Consider the following 15,461-nt stretch of genomic DNA (forward strand, 5'->3'; position numbering starts at 1 on the left):
CCTTAAATATGTAAATGGTGCTGTGTGACTGGAGAGTGGCAAGTGTAACACCTTTTTCAAGAAGTGGGAGTAGGATAAACTGAGTAACTACAGACCAGTTAGTGCAATGTTAGTTGTGGGCAAACTCTTAGAATTCAGAATTTAAGTAAAATTAGTGAGCATTAAGCAATATGAAGGTTAATCAAGGACAGCCAGTACAGATTTAACATTGGATATGTTTGCGTACGTTTTTCCAATATGGCTCTTAAACATTGAAGTCAGGCATCATAGATTTATTAAGCATACAGCACTTGCAATAGTAATTAAACATACACTTAAAAGGCAGTATTTATAAGCACACCTGATGATAGTTCGTTGGGGATTCAATAGTGTTGCAGTTCTGAGCTCAGTATCTTAGGCCTTTACCAATCCAAACTCTCATTACACACAGGCAGTTTGTGTACATTTCTCTCACTTCCTCCAAATGACAATCCACACAATTCTGCATTACATCATTATATAAAAGCTAAAATACAACCCTATATAAGGAGAAACTAATTGCCTTATCCCTTATCAATAACTTTAGTTTTCCTTACTTGAGCTCTTTTTTTCATTGTGGTAACAAGTATAACTCCCTTTGAAATCTTACTGACAGTTTCACTCTTTTGTTCTATATATTTGCTCATCTACCAAGTGAATCTTTTAATTATGTCTGTCTTTGTTTCTGCATCATATTGTACAAATTAAAAAGGATGATACATGCCCAGATGTTCTCCTTTGCAGAACTAACTGTTTTCCCACACTCGTTGTCAAATGATTAAAGTTCTCTGAAACTTATAGGAACAGGAGGAGGCCATTCAGCCCCTTGAGCCTATTCTGCCATTCAATGAGATTGTGGCTGATTTGTATCTTAACTCCATTCACCTGCCTTGGCTCTATATCCTTTTATACCCTTGGCAAGCAAAAATCTAAGGATCTCAGATTTAATTGAGCTAGCATCTGCTGCTTTTTGTGGGAGAGTTCCACACATCTACCACCCTTTGTATGAAGAAGTGTTTTCTAACTTCTCTTCTGAATGGCCTGGCTCTGATTTTAAGGCTATGCCCCCTTGTCCAAGACTCCCCCACCAGCAGGAAATGTTTCTCTATCAATTCCTTTTAAAAATCCTAAAAACCTCAAACAAATCTCCCTTTAACCTTCTATATGCCAGGGAATCCAAGCCTAGTTTATGTAATCTCTCCTCATAATCTAACCCTTGGAGCCCTGGTAACACTCTCGTGAATCTGCTGCACTCCTTCGAAGGCCTTTCTAAGGTGCGATGCCCAGAACTGTACACAGTGCTCCAGATGTGGTCTAACTAGGGCTTTGTATAGCTGTAGCAAAACTTCCTCCCCTTTATATTCAAGCCCTCTAATTATAAAGGTTAACATTCCATTAGCCTTTATGATTATTTTTTGTACTTTACTACATTTTAGTGATCTGTGCACATGGGCCCCTAAACCTCCTTGAACCTCCACTGTTCCTAGCTTTTCACCATTTAAAAAATACTCCGATCTATCCATTTTTGGTCCAAAATGGATGACCCCTTGTGTGTTGAAATCCATCTGCCACAGTTTTGCCCACTCACTTAACCTATCAATGTCTGTGTAATTTTATGCTTCCGTCTACACTACTTACAATGCCTCCAATCTTTTTGTCATCGACAAACTTGGATATACGGCTCTCTATTGTGTTATCTAAGTCATTATAAATATAGTGAATAGTTGAGGCCCCAGCACTGATCCTTGTGGGACACCTTCCAATTTGAGTACCTACCCATTATTCCTATTCTCTGTCTTCTACTGCCTAACCAAGTCAATAATATGCCTTCTATTCCATGAGCTTTAATTTTAGCTAACTGTCTCTTATGTGGAACCTTTCCGAATGCCTCTGGAAGTCCATATAAATAACATCCATAGACATCCCCCTGTCCACTACTATAGTTACTTCCTCAAAAAAAATCAATTTGGTTTGTTAGACATGATGCGCCTTTCCAAATCCATGTTGGCTCTCTCTGATCAGATCAAATTTCTCCAAGTGCTCAGTCACTCTCCTTAATTATAGATTCCAATAACTTCCCCACAACAGATGTTAGACTAACAGGTCTATAATTTCCTGGTTTCTCTCTCACCTTTCTTAAATAATGGAGTTACATTTACAATGTTCAATCTAAATACACAATTCCTGAATTGAGAGCGCTTTGGAAGATTATGGCTAAAGCATCTGTAATTTCCTCACCACCTTCCTTTAAAACCCTCGGGTGGAAACCATCAGGTCCTGGGGATTTGACAGTCCTTCGTGTCATTATTATTCTTTCTAATACTGTTTTCTTGCTTACATTAACTTCAGTGAGTTCCAGTCCTTGATTCATTATTCATTGCCCTGGAATGTCAAGTATATTATCCTCTTCCTCTACTGTGAAGACTGACACAAAGTGATTATTCAACCAGTTTGCAATGGCATGTGTTTAATTAAGCCTCTTATTACTCCAGCCTCAAACTGACCATTTCTGCAGGTCAGCCCTGACTCAATGGTACTTTAAATTGACTTAAACTTGCCTGCTCAACAGTTAACATTACGAAAGAAAGAAGAGAAATTAATAGCTGTATAACATTAGCAGACTTCCAGACAATCTGATTCCCTTTATCTGTCAGTAAGGAAAGGGTTAATGTGGATGTAGTGTAGATGGATTTTCAGCAGGTGCTCATAACGTGTCTCTCAGGAGGCTTGTTACGAAAGTTCAGGCTTTTGGTATATGAGGAAAAATAACATCATGGATAGAAAGTTCGTTGATAGTCAGGAAGCAAAGGTGTACTGAGTGTTGGGACTGGAGAAAGTTGGGGGTGGTGTACCCCTGGGGTCAGTGCTGGGCCAGTTTTGTTCTCGGTTTATGTCAAAGATTTGGGATTAGGCACAGGAAGAACAATCTCAACATTTGTTAACAACACAAAACTAGATGCTCATCAGCAAGGTGGGTTGTCAATGGTTTTTGGAAGACTGGGCAGATTAGTGGAAATGGGACGATAGGTGGCAGATGCAATTTAATGTGGAAAAGTTGAGTAATACATTTTTGGAGGAAACTCAATGCAAAGATACGGAGTGTGGATTGATGGAGACTGAGGATCAAGTATGTCACTCCTGAAAAGTGCAGGCAGATAAAGCCATAAAAAAGGACAACAGCATTTTGGTTTTATAAATAGGGGCATAGAGTACAAGAGTAAGAAGTTGCTGATCAATTTTGAGTGCTTGTCATGTCGTTAGGTTTTTGACTTTGACCCAGGAGAAATATTGGGTCAGTTTATGTTAAGAAGTTGCTATTAAGGCATTTACTGTACACAACAAACAAGCTACCTGGAATTTCAGATTAGATTCAGCACTAGATGAAGTAGTTAACAGATTTGTATTTCTCACATACCATATCCGTTTGAGACAATGGGGTTTGTTGGCACATCCCAGAGAGGAAATTGGATGCAATATTAGAATGACTTCCAGTTAATGAGCTTGGAAGGAGTGTTGGCTGAATGATAAAGGTGACATGATATGGGACAGGAGAGGGGAGGTTTCTGATTCAAGTTTGCAATTTTGATTGGTACGATAGCAAAATACTGCAGGTGCTGGAAATCCGAAATAACAACAGAAAATGCTGGAAAAACTCAGCAGGCCAGGCAACATCCGTGGAGAGAAATTTCTCTCCACCGATGTTGCCTGGCCTGAGTTTTTCCAGCATTTTCTGTTGTTATTTTGCAATTTTGATTGACAACTCAATGAACCATTCCCAATAGCGAAAGTTGGAGAGGGTCAGAGGTCAAGCCTTTGACTTCCTCTCAAGCTGGAACAAAGATATTTGCTCAAGTTTGAATTTGAATTATGTTAGTGCTGGCTAGATTAGCGATGGCTAGTCTGTGCAGTAAGCTTGTTATCAGGGGTACAATGGTGTATGTTATTTTCCATATTACATGTCATGATATGGCATAGATTGAACTTCAATGATAACTGTATGTTCTGCTCAGTCATATCATTCAGTTACAATAAACCAGCCTGTTGGTTTACAATGAGTCTTGCCTTACTAATTTATCAGTCTATCTTCCAAAGAAAGGAGAAATGCACATGGGATAAGTATGAGACCCCCATGTCTAGTAGATGTGCCTGGGTGACACTACCCTGACCCTTCCTATCATTAGCAGCCCTGCCTTTTCTATTCACTCCTGTATCCTCCTCTCCCCTTGCTCCATTCTCACTGACCTCATTCTTAACCCTCCATCCACTCCCCATGCAGCTGCTGATAAGCCGGAGCACCCCTCAGCCTCAACCATTTGTCCCATTTTCTTTTCTGTTTCCCTCAAAGATGCTTTGTTTGCTTTCAAATTAATTAAAGTTGTACTGTTTACCTTTCTACCTGTCTGCCTCACAGTTGTTAGTTATTCGAATGTGTCTCTGAGAATTTACCTTCAGTCAACAAAACACAGAGGACAGGATTAGTGGGCTTGAAAATGCATCTTTTAATTGAAAGTTGCACGGACAGTATGAAGAACGAATTTCTGTCTCTCTCTCTGTCCGTCTGTCTCTCTCTCCCGCTCTGCCCGTCTCTCTCTCTCTCTCTGTCCGTCTGTCTCTCTCTCTCTCAATCTGTCTCTCTCCCCCGCTCTGCCCGTCTGTCTCTCTCTGCCCATCTGTCTCTCTCTCTGCCCATCTGTCTCTCTCTCTGCCCGCCTGTCTCTCTGCCCGCCTGTCTCTCTGCCCGCCTGTCTCTCTCTCTGCCCGCCTGTCTCTCTGCCCGCCTGTCTCTCTCTCTGCCCGCCTGTCTCTCTCTCTGCCCGCCTGTCTCTCTCTCTGCCCGCCTGTCTCTCTCTCTGCCCGCCTGTCTCTCTCTCTGCCCGCCTGTCTCTCTCTCTGCCCGCCTGTCTCTCTCTCTGCCCGCCTGTCTCTCTCTCTGCCCGCCTGTCTCTCTCTCTGCCCGCCTGTCTCTCTCTCTGCCCGCCTGTCTCTCTCTCTGCCCGCCTGTCTCTCTCTCTGCCCGCCTGTCTCTCTCTGCCCGCCTGTCTCTCTCTCTGCCCGCCTGTCTCTCTCTGCCCGCCTGTCTCTCTCTCTGCCCGCCTGTCTCTCTCTCTGCCCGCCTGTCTCTCTCTCTGCCCGCCTGTCTCTCTCTCTGCCCGCCTGTCTCTCTCTGCCCGCCTGTCTCTCTCTCTGCCCGCCTGTCTCTCTCTCTGCCCGCCTGTCTCTCTCTCTCTGCCCGCCTGTCTCTCTCTCTCTGCCCGCCTGTCTCTCTCTCTCTGCCAGCCTGTCTCTCTCTCTCTGCCCGCCTGTCTCTCTCTCTGCCCGCCTGTCTCTCTCTGCCCGCCTGTCTCTCTCTCTGCCCGCCTGTCTCTCCTCTCTCTGCCCGCCTGTCTCTCTCTCTCTGCCCGCCTGTCTCTCTCTCTGCCTGTCGGTCGGTCTCTCTCTCTCTCTCTCTCGGTCGGATTCTCTCTCTCGGTCGGATTCTCTCTCTCTCTCTCGGTCGGATTCTCTCTCTCTCGGTCGGACTCTCTCTCTCTCTCTCGGTCGGACTCTATCTCTCTCGGTCGGACTCTCTCTCTGTCTCTCTCGGTCGGACTCTCTCTCTCGGTCGGACTCTCTCTCTCTCTCTCTCTCGGTCGGACTCTCTCTCTCTCGGTCATACTCAGTTCAGTTCAAATGCTTTATTGGCATGAAAGTTTACAGAGAACCATATTGCCAAAGCTTACATAGCAAAAAGGTACAGTTTTCCAACATTCTGTAGGTGTCAATCGATTTGACATTTGTTGGGTATATACAATATTACTTTTAAACAATATTAATTTTAAACAGTCTTTCTACTTCATTTGGTACGTTCAATATTAATTTTAAACAGTCTTACTTTTAAACAGTCCTCAGGTTGTGACATGTTGTTACATATTTAGCCCCAAGGTATGGTCTGTCTCCTTCTCCTAGGACTAATCTCAATTCTCTCTCTCTCTCTCAGTCGGACTCTCTCTCTCGGTCAGATTCTCTCTCTCTCTCTCTCTCTCTCTCTCTCAGTCGGACTCTCTCTCTCGGTCGGACTCTCTCTCTCTCTCGGTCGGATTCTCTCTCTCTCTCAGTCGGACTCTCTCTATCTCTCTCTCTCTCTGTCGGACTCTCTCTCGGTCGGAATCGCTCTCTCTCAGTTGAAGTCTCTCTCCCTCTCGGTCGGTCTCTCTCTCTCTTTCTCTTGGTCGGTCTCTCTCTCTCTCGGTCAGATTCTCTCTCTCTCGGTCAGATTCTCTCTCTCTCGGTCAGATTCTCTCTCTCTCGGTCGGATTCTCTCTCTCTCTCGGTCGGATTCTCTCTCTCTCTCGGTCGGATTCTCTCTCTCTCGGTCGGATTCTCTCTCTCTCTCGGTCGGATTCTCTCTCTCTCTCGGTCGGATTCTCTCTCTCTCTCGGTCGGATTCTCTCTCTCTCTCGGTCGGATTCTCTCTCTCTCGGTCGGATTCTCTCTCTCTCGGTTGGACTCTCTCTCTCTCTCTCTCGGTTGGACTCTCTCGCTCTCTCTCTCGGTCGGATTCTCTCTCACTCTCTCGGTCGGATTCTCTCTCGGATTCTCTCTCTCGGTCGGTCTCTCCAATTCCAATTCCAATTCAAATGCTTTATTGGCATGAAAGTTTACAGAGAACCATATTGCCAAAGCTTACATAGCAAAAAGGTACAGTTTTCCAACATTCTGTAGGTGTCAATCGATTTGACATTTGTTGGGTACATACAATATTACTTTTAAACAATATTAATTTTAAACAGTCTTTGTACTTCTCTCTCGGTCGGTCTCTCTCTCTCTCTCGGTCGGTCTCTCTCTCTCTCTCGGTCGGTCTCTCTCTCTCTCTCTCGGTCGGTCTCTCTCTCTCGGTCGGTCTCTATCTCTCGGTCGGTCTCTATCTCTCGGTCGGTCTCTCTCTCTCGGTCGGTCTCTCTCTCTCGGTCGGTCTCTCTCTCTCTCTCTCGGTCGGTCTCTCTCTCTCTCGGTCGGTCGGTCTCTCTCTCAGTTGGTCTCACTCTCTCTCTCTTTCTCTTTGGTTGTTCTCTCTCACTCTCTCTCTCGGTCGGACTCTCTCTCTCTCTCTCTCCCGGTCGGACTCTCTCTCTCCCTCTCACTCTCTCTCTCGGTCGGACTCTCTCTCTCTCTCTCTCTCTCTCTCTCTCTCTCTCTCTCTCCCGGTCGGACTCACACTCTCTCGCTCTCTCTCTCTCGGTAGGTCTCTCTCTCTATCTCTCTCTATCTCTCTCGGTCGGACTCTCTCTCTCTCTCTCCGCCGGATTCTCTCTCTCTCTCGGTCGCTCTCTCTCTCTCTCGGACTCTATCTCTCTCTCTCTCTCGGACGGACTCTCTCTCTCTCCCGGTCGGACTCACACTCTCTCGCTCTCTCTCTCTCGGTCGGACTCTCTCTCTCTCTCTCCGCCGGATTCTCTCTCTCTCTCTCTCTCTCTCGGTCGCTCTCTCTCTCTCTCTCGGTCGGACTCTCTCTATCTCTCTCTCTCTCTCGGACGGACTCTCTCTCTCTCTCGGTCGGAATCTCTCTCTCTCTAGGTCGGACTCTTTCTCTCGGTCGGTGTCTCTCTCTCTCTTTCTCTCGGTCGGTCTTGTTGTGTATGTAATATGTGTGCTACTTTGAACCTATGGACAGGACTGCACTACTTGTAGGGCGTAGTGATACGCAGTACCACTCCTGGCCATAGGGGTATAAATAGTACTGTGGGTACTCATCTCCCCTCAGTTCCCGCCTGTGGGCATGAAGTAAAGACCTACGTATAGTCCCTACCTCCAACCAGTAAAGACCTGTTTGAGTTATACGTTTAAGTCTTTGTGTTAATTGTTCAATACAATACACATACTTAACACTGGCGACGAGTCAGGTTCTTACCCTGCGGCAGCTGAAGAGAGGTTTCAAACATCACCACCCCACTAGAAGCGACAGGCTTTAGGACTCTGAAGCCTCCATCAGCGACTGAGCACTGGAGTGCAGCAGCCATCCTGACAGCTTCCAGCGACTGACAGAAGTCTTTCTGCAGTTTCCTTGTTCAACCTAGGTGGTGGGGTAAGCCGTGCAGCGTTGGCTGCAAAGACAGGGCTGGGGAAGTTGGAGAAGATAAGGGCGATCGCAATCCCTGATAAGAGCCGCGGTGAAACGCGCGAGCGGGTAAGCCAGAGCCCGGGAGGGAGCGAGCAAGAGCCGCGGTGAAACGCGCGAGCGGGTGAGCCAGAGGCCGGGAGCCGCTTCAAGTGCGAGGCGCAGCGCGGGCCAGCGATCGGGACCAAAGATAAGGGCCGCACTCGGACTGAAAGGCGCGGCGGCTGCAGAAGCTCAAGGTGCGAGAGCCGCGGTGCACAGCGCGGGCTATCGATCGCGGCGAAGATAAGGGCCGCACTCGGGGGCTGAAGGGAGACGGCGTCGGGGGGACGGGTGAAGACCGCCAAGCGCGGGAAAACCGCCATTTTGTGGGCGGAGGACGACGGCAAGAGCGGGAAGCCGCCATCTTTGATAACAAGTAAACAAAATAAAATCTGAGTAATTGCAAATCTACAATGCCTAAACACGGGAATATTAGCACCTTTGATAGTGACCTCAAAGATTGGGCCATATATGTTGAAAGAGTATAAATTATTGTAAGGCCAATAAAATTCGTGACCAAGATAAAGCTCTAACATTATTAAATTTAATGGGTGCGAAGACATACGGGCAATTGAAACACCTGTTATCACCAGATGAACTGGCGGATAAGACGTTCGATGAGATTGTTACTGTCCTGAAAGATCATCTAAACCCCACGCCGCTGATGCTAGCGGAACGATTTAAATTTTACGACAGAAGGCAGCTACAGCATGAAAGCAATGCTGAATATTTGCTGGAATTGCGTAAATTAGCGAAATATTGCCAGTTTGGAACGGGACTGACAGATGCACTACGAGACAAATTTGTGTGTGGTTTATTTAAACAGGATACACAAAAGCGACTGCTCGAGGAGAATGAGCTGACGCTTGAGAAGGCGGTCACTATGGCAGCAGCACACGAAGCCGCAGCGAGAGGCACGGCAGTAATGCAGCTACGGTCACCGGAGCTCAGTGCACACAAATTGGGTGTGAGTTCTGTTAAATGTTATCGTTGTGGAAAGACAACGCATGATCAGAACCAGTGTTGGTTTAAAAACCAAGAATGTAGAACTTGTGGTAGGCTTGGACATATAGCTAGAGTATGCAGGTCAGGGAAGAAGACCAGCAACAAGAAGTCACCGCAAGGAAAATACGCAAAGGTACACAAGGTGACCGAACAGGAGTCCGATTCAGACGCTAGCAGTAATGAACTGGCTAGCTTAAGCTGTAATGAACTGGCTAGCTTAAGAGTACTCAACGCTGGTAAGGGTGCAGACCTCCAGACAATTTGGGTCACTCTTCAGATAGAAGGAGTCCAAGTAAAACTGGAATTGGACACTGGATCGGCATTGACGGTCATAAATAAGAAAGATTACGGAAAGTTATTCCAACATATTCCCCTACAGGATACGGGGATTATATTGAAAACATACACGGGGCAAAGAGTGTACCCCATCGGGAAAATAGAGGTTGCAGTGGTCCACAAGGGCGAAGACTGTCAAATAATGGACTTATATGTGATATCTGAAGGAGGTTCTCCACTACTAGGACGGGAGTGGATTAGGAAAATGAATATGGACTGGCATTTCCTACAAACAATAACGAGTGAGAACTCGGTGAAGATAGTCGGCCCAGACTCTGGAACGGATGATGGTAAGCCCAACTCAGGTGCAAAAGACAAAGTTTCAGCACAGAATTCCACTGAGCAACAACAACATAGTTTAACTGTGGATTCTGAGTCTGGCAAGTCTACTGATGTGCCCATTTCTGAGGGACACCGGGCTCGAACTCAACTCCATTTCAAACTACAACAGCAATTAGAACAAATGCTTCGCCGTTTTGAGCAAGAGTTGAATGCAACGAAAGAGCTCTTTGATATAGAGTTGGAGAATCTGGAAAGACAACAGAAGCAGCTGATGGAGAAAATGGAGCAGGAGCACACAAAACGTCTGATGTCAGAGGAGTTAACGGTCAGCCAACTCCTGCATATGCTGAAGGACAGGACTCTGAAATGGGAAAAACTTGAACACGAACTTCAATATTCAAACGAAAGGGGTTCGGAGCTCTCAAAGGTTATTGGAAGAGCTGAGGTGGCAACACAGACTGAGATGACTGCAACAGAGCAGCCCTTGGATGCCAAAAGTACGCTGACTCACGTCAACGTAGAACAACAGACCGCTGAAACAGCTGCTCCGGTAGAGGGATTGAATAGTCCGATCAATCAATCTCCAAAAGAAGTTGAAGGAGTAAAATCTCAAATGAGGTCATTAGTAAACGACTTGCTGAAAGCCCAGAAAAAGCTGGATGAAGAGGTACGCATGAAGAAGTCTCTTCAGGAAAGATGTCTGGACTTGGAACAAAAGCTGGCTAACGCCCAGCTGGGTATGGAGGAAATAGAAGACCCTCTCGCTGGCCTAGATCAGGACGACACCGAATATTACTATGTCCTGTCCTGCCCAACTTGTAACTTCGACTCCCACCATACAGAAATCATGGAGGAGCACCGAAAGTCTACGGAACATCGGGAGAAGGTGGCTCTACTACGGAAAAAGGAGGAAGAGAAGGAGGAACTGCGCATGCAGCTGGCAGCTGACAGTGGAGCCCAGAGAGTCTCCAAGAAGCAGAAAAGGAAAAGTCAAAACAGAAGATGACCCATCTGAACCATTATTACCTCTACCAGATCACACACGTGGTCCCTCCGAACAGAGCCAATTCAGTTCGGAAGCTCAAACTGTTAAATCCATGGAAGGACTATTGAATGAGTCACTCCAGCAACGTGAACCGACTACACCACAGAGATTGAATCTGTGAACTGTTTTCCGCAGAGACTGAATCTGTGATCTGTTTTTGACATGAAGTTATCTATGTATCTATGTTATTCTGTTATGTAAACCTGAAGTTATATATGTATATATGTTATTACGTTATGTTGAATGGGGAGATGACTGTAAAGCTAGGAAGGGAGGAATGTTGTGTATGTAATATGTGTGCTACTTTGAACCTATGGACAGGACTGCACTACTTGTAGGGCGTAGTGATACGCAGTACCACTCCTGGCCATAGGGGTATAAATAGTACTGTGGGTACTGATCTCCCCTCAGTTCCCGCCTGTGGGCATGAAGTAAAGACCTACGTATAGTCCCTACCTCCAACCAGTAAAGACCTGTTTGAGTTATACGTTTAAGTCTTTGTGTTAATTGTTCAATACAATACACATACTTAACAGGTCTCTATCTCTCGTTCTCTCGGTCGGTCTCTCTCTCTCTCTCTCTCGGTCAGTCTCTCTCTCTCTCGGTCGGTCTCTCTCTCTCTCGGTCGGTCTCTCTCTCTCTCGGTCGGTCTCTCTCTCTCTCGGTCGGTCTCTCTCTCTCTCTCGGTCGGTCTCTCTCTCTCTCGGTCGGATTCTCTCTCTCTCGGTCAGATTCTCTCTCTCTCGGTAGGATTCTCTCTCTCTCAGTCGGATTCTCTCTCTCCCTCTCGGTCGGACACTCTCTCTCTCTCTCGGTCGGTCGGTCTCTCTCTCTCGGTTGGTCTCACTCTCTCTCTCTTTCTCTTTGGTTGTTCTCTCTCACTCTCTCTCTCGGTCGGACTCTCTCTCTCTCTCTCTCTCTCTCTCCCGTTCGGACTCTCTCTCTCTCTCACTCTCTCTCTCGGTCGGACTCTCTCTCTCTCTCTCTCTCTCTCTCTCTCTCTCTCTCTCCCGGTCGGACTCACACTCTCTCGCTCTCTCTCTCTCGGTAGGTCTCTCTCTCTATCTCTCTCGGTCGGACTCTCTCTCTCTCTCTCCGCCGGATTCTCTCTCTCTCTCTCTCTCTCTCTCTCTCTCTCTCGGTCGCTCTCTCTCTCTCTCTCGGTCGGACTCTCTCAGTTCAGTTCAGTTCAGTTCAGTTCAAATGCTTTATTGGCATGAAAGTTTACAGAGAACCATATTGCCAAAGCTTACATAGCAAAAAGGTACAGTTTTCCAACATTCTGTAGGTGTCAATCGATTTGACATTTGTTGGGTATATACAATATTACTTTTAAACAATATTAATTTTAAACAGTCTTTCTACTTCATTTGGTACGTTCAATATTAATTTTAAACAGTCTTACTTTTAAACAGTCCTCAGGTTGTGACATGTTGTTACATATTTAGCCCCAAGGTATGGTCTGTCTCCTTCTCCTAGGACTAATCTCAGTTTTGACAGATCATCCAATTCCTTGAAATCTGGGGTTGTTTGGCTTAGCTTGTTGAGTAATATGTTTCTTGATGTGTTGAATTTTTCGCATTTTAGGAGGAAATGCATTTCTGTTTCAACCTCGCCAGCCAGACATTGATCGCATATTCTATTCTCTCTAGGCTGCCAGGATTTCTTGTATCTGCCTTTTTCAATTTCCAGTTGGTGGTCGCTTAGTCTGTACCTGGTGAGGGTCTGTCTCTGTTTTGTGTCTCTGATGGTCGTGAGGTAGTCTGCCAGTTTATATTCTCTTTTTAGGGCCCGGTAACATTCTAATCTGCTTTGGCTTTCGGTTATTTTGTTCCAATGTTCCAGGTAGGTTTCTTTGCATTTTTTAATGATTTGGTTCACTCGGATTGGTGTTTGGACGGCTGTGTTGGTCTGGGGCTGGTCAGGGTCCGGCTGAGTACTTAGTTTCAGTAGCAGCTGACTCAGGGGACTCTTTTCTGGGTTTAGCTCTTGGGTCTGAAAGGCTTTGAAATGAAGGGTGTCTGGGGAGCTAGATTTGAGGTGATTTAGGAAGTTTAGTGCTCGTTTTTGGATGTTTATTATCAGTGGGTATCTGCCTAGTTCGGCTCTGCATGCATTTGTTGGCGTTTTTCTTTGGGTGCGAAGGATGCTTCGGCAGAATTCTGCATGTAGGGCTTCTATTGTGTGTTTTTCCCATTTAGTGTAGCTTTGGTGATTTAGCGGGCCCCATACTTCACTACCGTACAGTGCAATGGGCAGGATTATGCTGTCAAAAATTTTGAGCCAGATTTTGATTGGGATTTGGATGTTGTAGAATTTTCTTTTTATTGCATATAGGGCTCTTCGGGCTTTTTCTTTTAGTGCATTCACTGCTATGCTGAAGCTCCCTGATGCTGTAATAGTTAGACCAAGGTAGGTGTAGCTCATAGTGTGTCCTATAGTGGTATCACTGAGGGTAAACTGGTATTTGTTTTCCTGACATCTGGGTCTTTTCTGAAAAATCATGATGTTGGTTTTCTTTAGATTTACTGTTAGAGCCCAATTTTGGCAGTATTTGTCGAGTAGGTCTAGTTGTTGCTGTAATCCCTGTTCTGTGGGAGACAGCAGAACCAGGTCGTCCGCATAGAACAGGGACTTCACTTCTCCATCTAGGAGACGGAGACCTGGTGACTCGCTTTGCTCCAGCATGTCTGCTAATTCATTTATGTATTTGTTGAACAGGGTCGGGCTCAAATTGCAGCCCTGCCGGACGCCTCTTCTCTGGGTGAAGAAATCGGTGCGTTTGTCTCCAATTTTGACCCCGCATTTGTTTTTCAGATACATTGATTTAATAAGGTCATAGACTTTGCCCCCTATTCCACACTGAAGAAGTTTATAATAGAGCCCTTCGTGCCATATAGAGTCAAAGGCTTTCTTGAAGTCGATGAAACAGGCGAATATTTTCCCATTTTTTGTTTGGTGTTTATGTTTTTCGATGAGGGTGTGAAGGGTATAGATATGGTCGGCGGTGCGGTGTTTTGGAAGAAAGCCTATTTGGTTTTTTCTGAGGATATTATGTTTGTTAAGAAAATCAAGTAATCTACTATTTAGAATACTGCAGAATAACTTCCCTAGATAACTGTTGACACAGATGCCGCGGTAGTTATTTGGGTCTGATTTGTTTCCACTTTTATATATGGGGGAGATTAGTCCTTGGCACCAGATATCGGGAAAACAGCCTGAGCGTAATATGATGTTGAATAGTTTGAGTATCGCACCCTGCATCTCCATATTACTGAACTTTAGCATTTCATTTTTGATGTTGTCTGGGCCACAGGCTTTCTTTAGGTGGAGAGATTTTGTTTTTGTGGCCAGTTCTTTCCATGTGATTGGGGAGTCTAGAGGGTTTTGGTTGTCTTTAATTGTTGCTTCTAATGTGTGGAGTTTTTCTGTGACCTGATGTTGACTTGGGTTTGTTTTGTTTTTTGGAATGTCTTTGTAGAGGTTTTCAAAATGTGTTCTCCAGATGTCGCCATCTTGGATTGGTAATGCTTGCAATTGTGTTGTACTCAGGTTATTCCACATTTCCCAGAATTGTTTTGGATTGGTGGAGTTTTCAATTTCTTCGAGTATTTTGTGGGTATAGTTTTGTGTTTTGTTCCTAATGGTGTGTTTATATCTTTTGAGGGTTTCATTGTATCTAGTACGTAGGTCCGGATTGTTTGGTTGCCGATGCTTTTGGTTTGATATTTTTCTCAGGTCTTTTCTGGCATTTTTGCATTCGTGGTCAAACCATTTCATATTTTTATTTTGTCTTTTTTGATGCTTCCTCTTCTGTTTCACGAGGTCGGCTTTTACAGCTGCCTCATGGAAGATCATGTTTATATCCTCTATGGCCGTGTTTACACCATCTCTGGTGATCTCATATAGATTTTCTTTAAATTTTGAAATTTTACTTGTGAGATCAGGTGAATTTAGTGCTGTGATGAATTTATCTCCACTGTCTGGGGCCCATCTGTATGTCTGGTTTATTTTATGTAGCTTACTGTGTTCCTTTTTTGTGTCTGTAGTGTCTCTCTCGGACGGACTCTCTCTCTCTCGGTCGGAATCTCTCTCTCTCTAGGTCGGACTCTCTCTCTCGGTCGGTCTCTCTCTCTCTTTCTCTCGGTCGGTCTCTCTCTCTCTCGGTCGGTCTCTCTCTCTCTCAGTTGGATTCTCTCTCTCTCGGTCGGATTCTTTCTCTCTCGGTCGGATTCTTTCTCTCTCGGTCGGATTCTCTCTCTCTCGGTCGGATTCTCTCTCTCTCAGTTGGATTCTCTCTCTCTCGGTCGGATTCTCTCTATCCCTCTCGGTCGGACTCTCTCTCTGTCGGAGTCTCTCTCTCGGTCGGACTCTCTCTCTCTCTCTCTCTCTCGGATTCGCTCTCTCTTTCTCGGTCGGATTCTCTCTCTCTCTCAGTTGGATTCTCTTTCTCTCTCTCAGTTGGTCTCTCTCTCTTTTTCTCTCTCTCTCACTCTCGGTCAGATTCTCTCTCTCTCGGTCGGATTCTGTCTCTCTCGGTTGGATTCTCTCTCGGTCGGATTCTCTCTCTCTCTCTCTCTCGCATTCTCTCTCTCTCTCTCTCTCTCTCTCTCTCTCTCTCTCTCGGTCGGACTCTCT

The 15,461-nt window shown here is 45.6% G+C and overlaps 1 protein-coding gene across 1 annotated transcript in view; it reads left to right on the forward strand.

Annotated features, from left to right (window-relative positions):
- The first annotated feature begins 3,052 nt into the window (after positions 1-3,052).
- Positions 3,053-15,461, forward strand: part of LOC147110818 (FYVE, RhoGEF and PH domain-containing protein 5-like) — a 1,561,072-nt gene continuing 1,548,663 nt past the window's right edge. The window contains exon 1 of the mRNA XM_085999968.1: positions 3,053-3,145. Within this exon, the coding sequence (XP_085856094.1) occupies positions 3,053-3,145 (93 nt within the window). The remainder of the gene's footprint in view (positions 3,146-15,461) is intronic.

The sequence above is a fragment of the Somniosus microcephalus genome, chromosome 11 (assembly GCF_052327205.1).
Source record: "Somniosus microcephalus isolate GS21.2 chromosome 11, FLI_Smic_1.0, whole genome shotgun sequence".
In the NCBI taxonomy this organism is placed as follows: domain Eukaryota; kingdom Metazoa; phylum Chordata; class Chondrichthyes; order Squaliformes; family Somniosidae; genus Somniosus; species Somniosus microcephalus.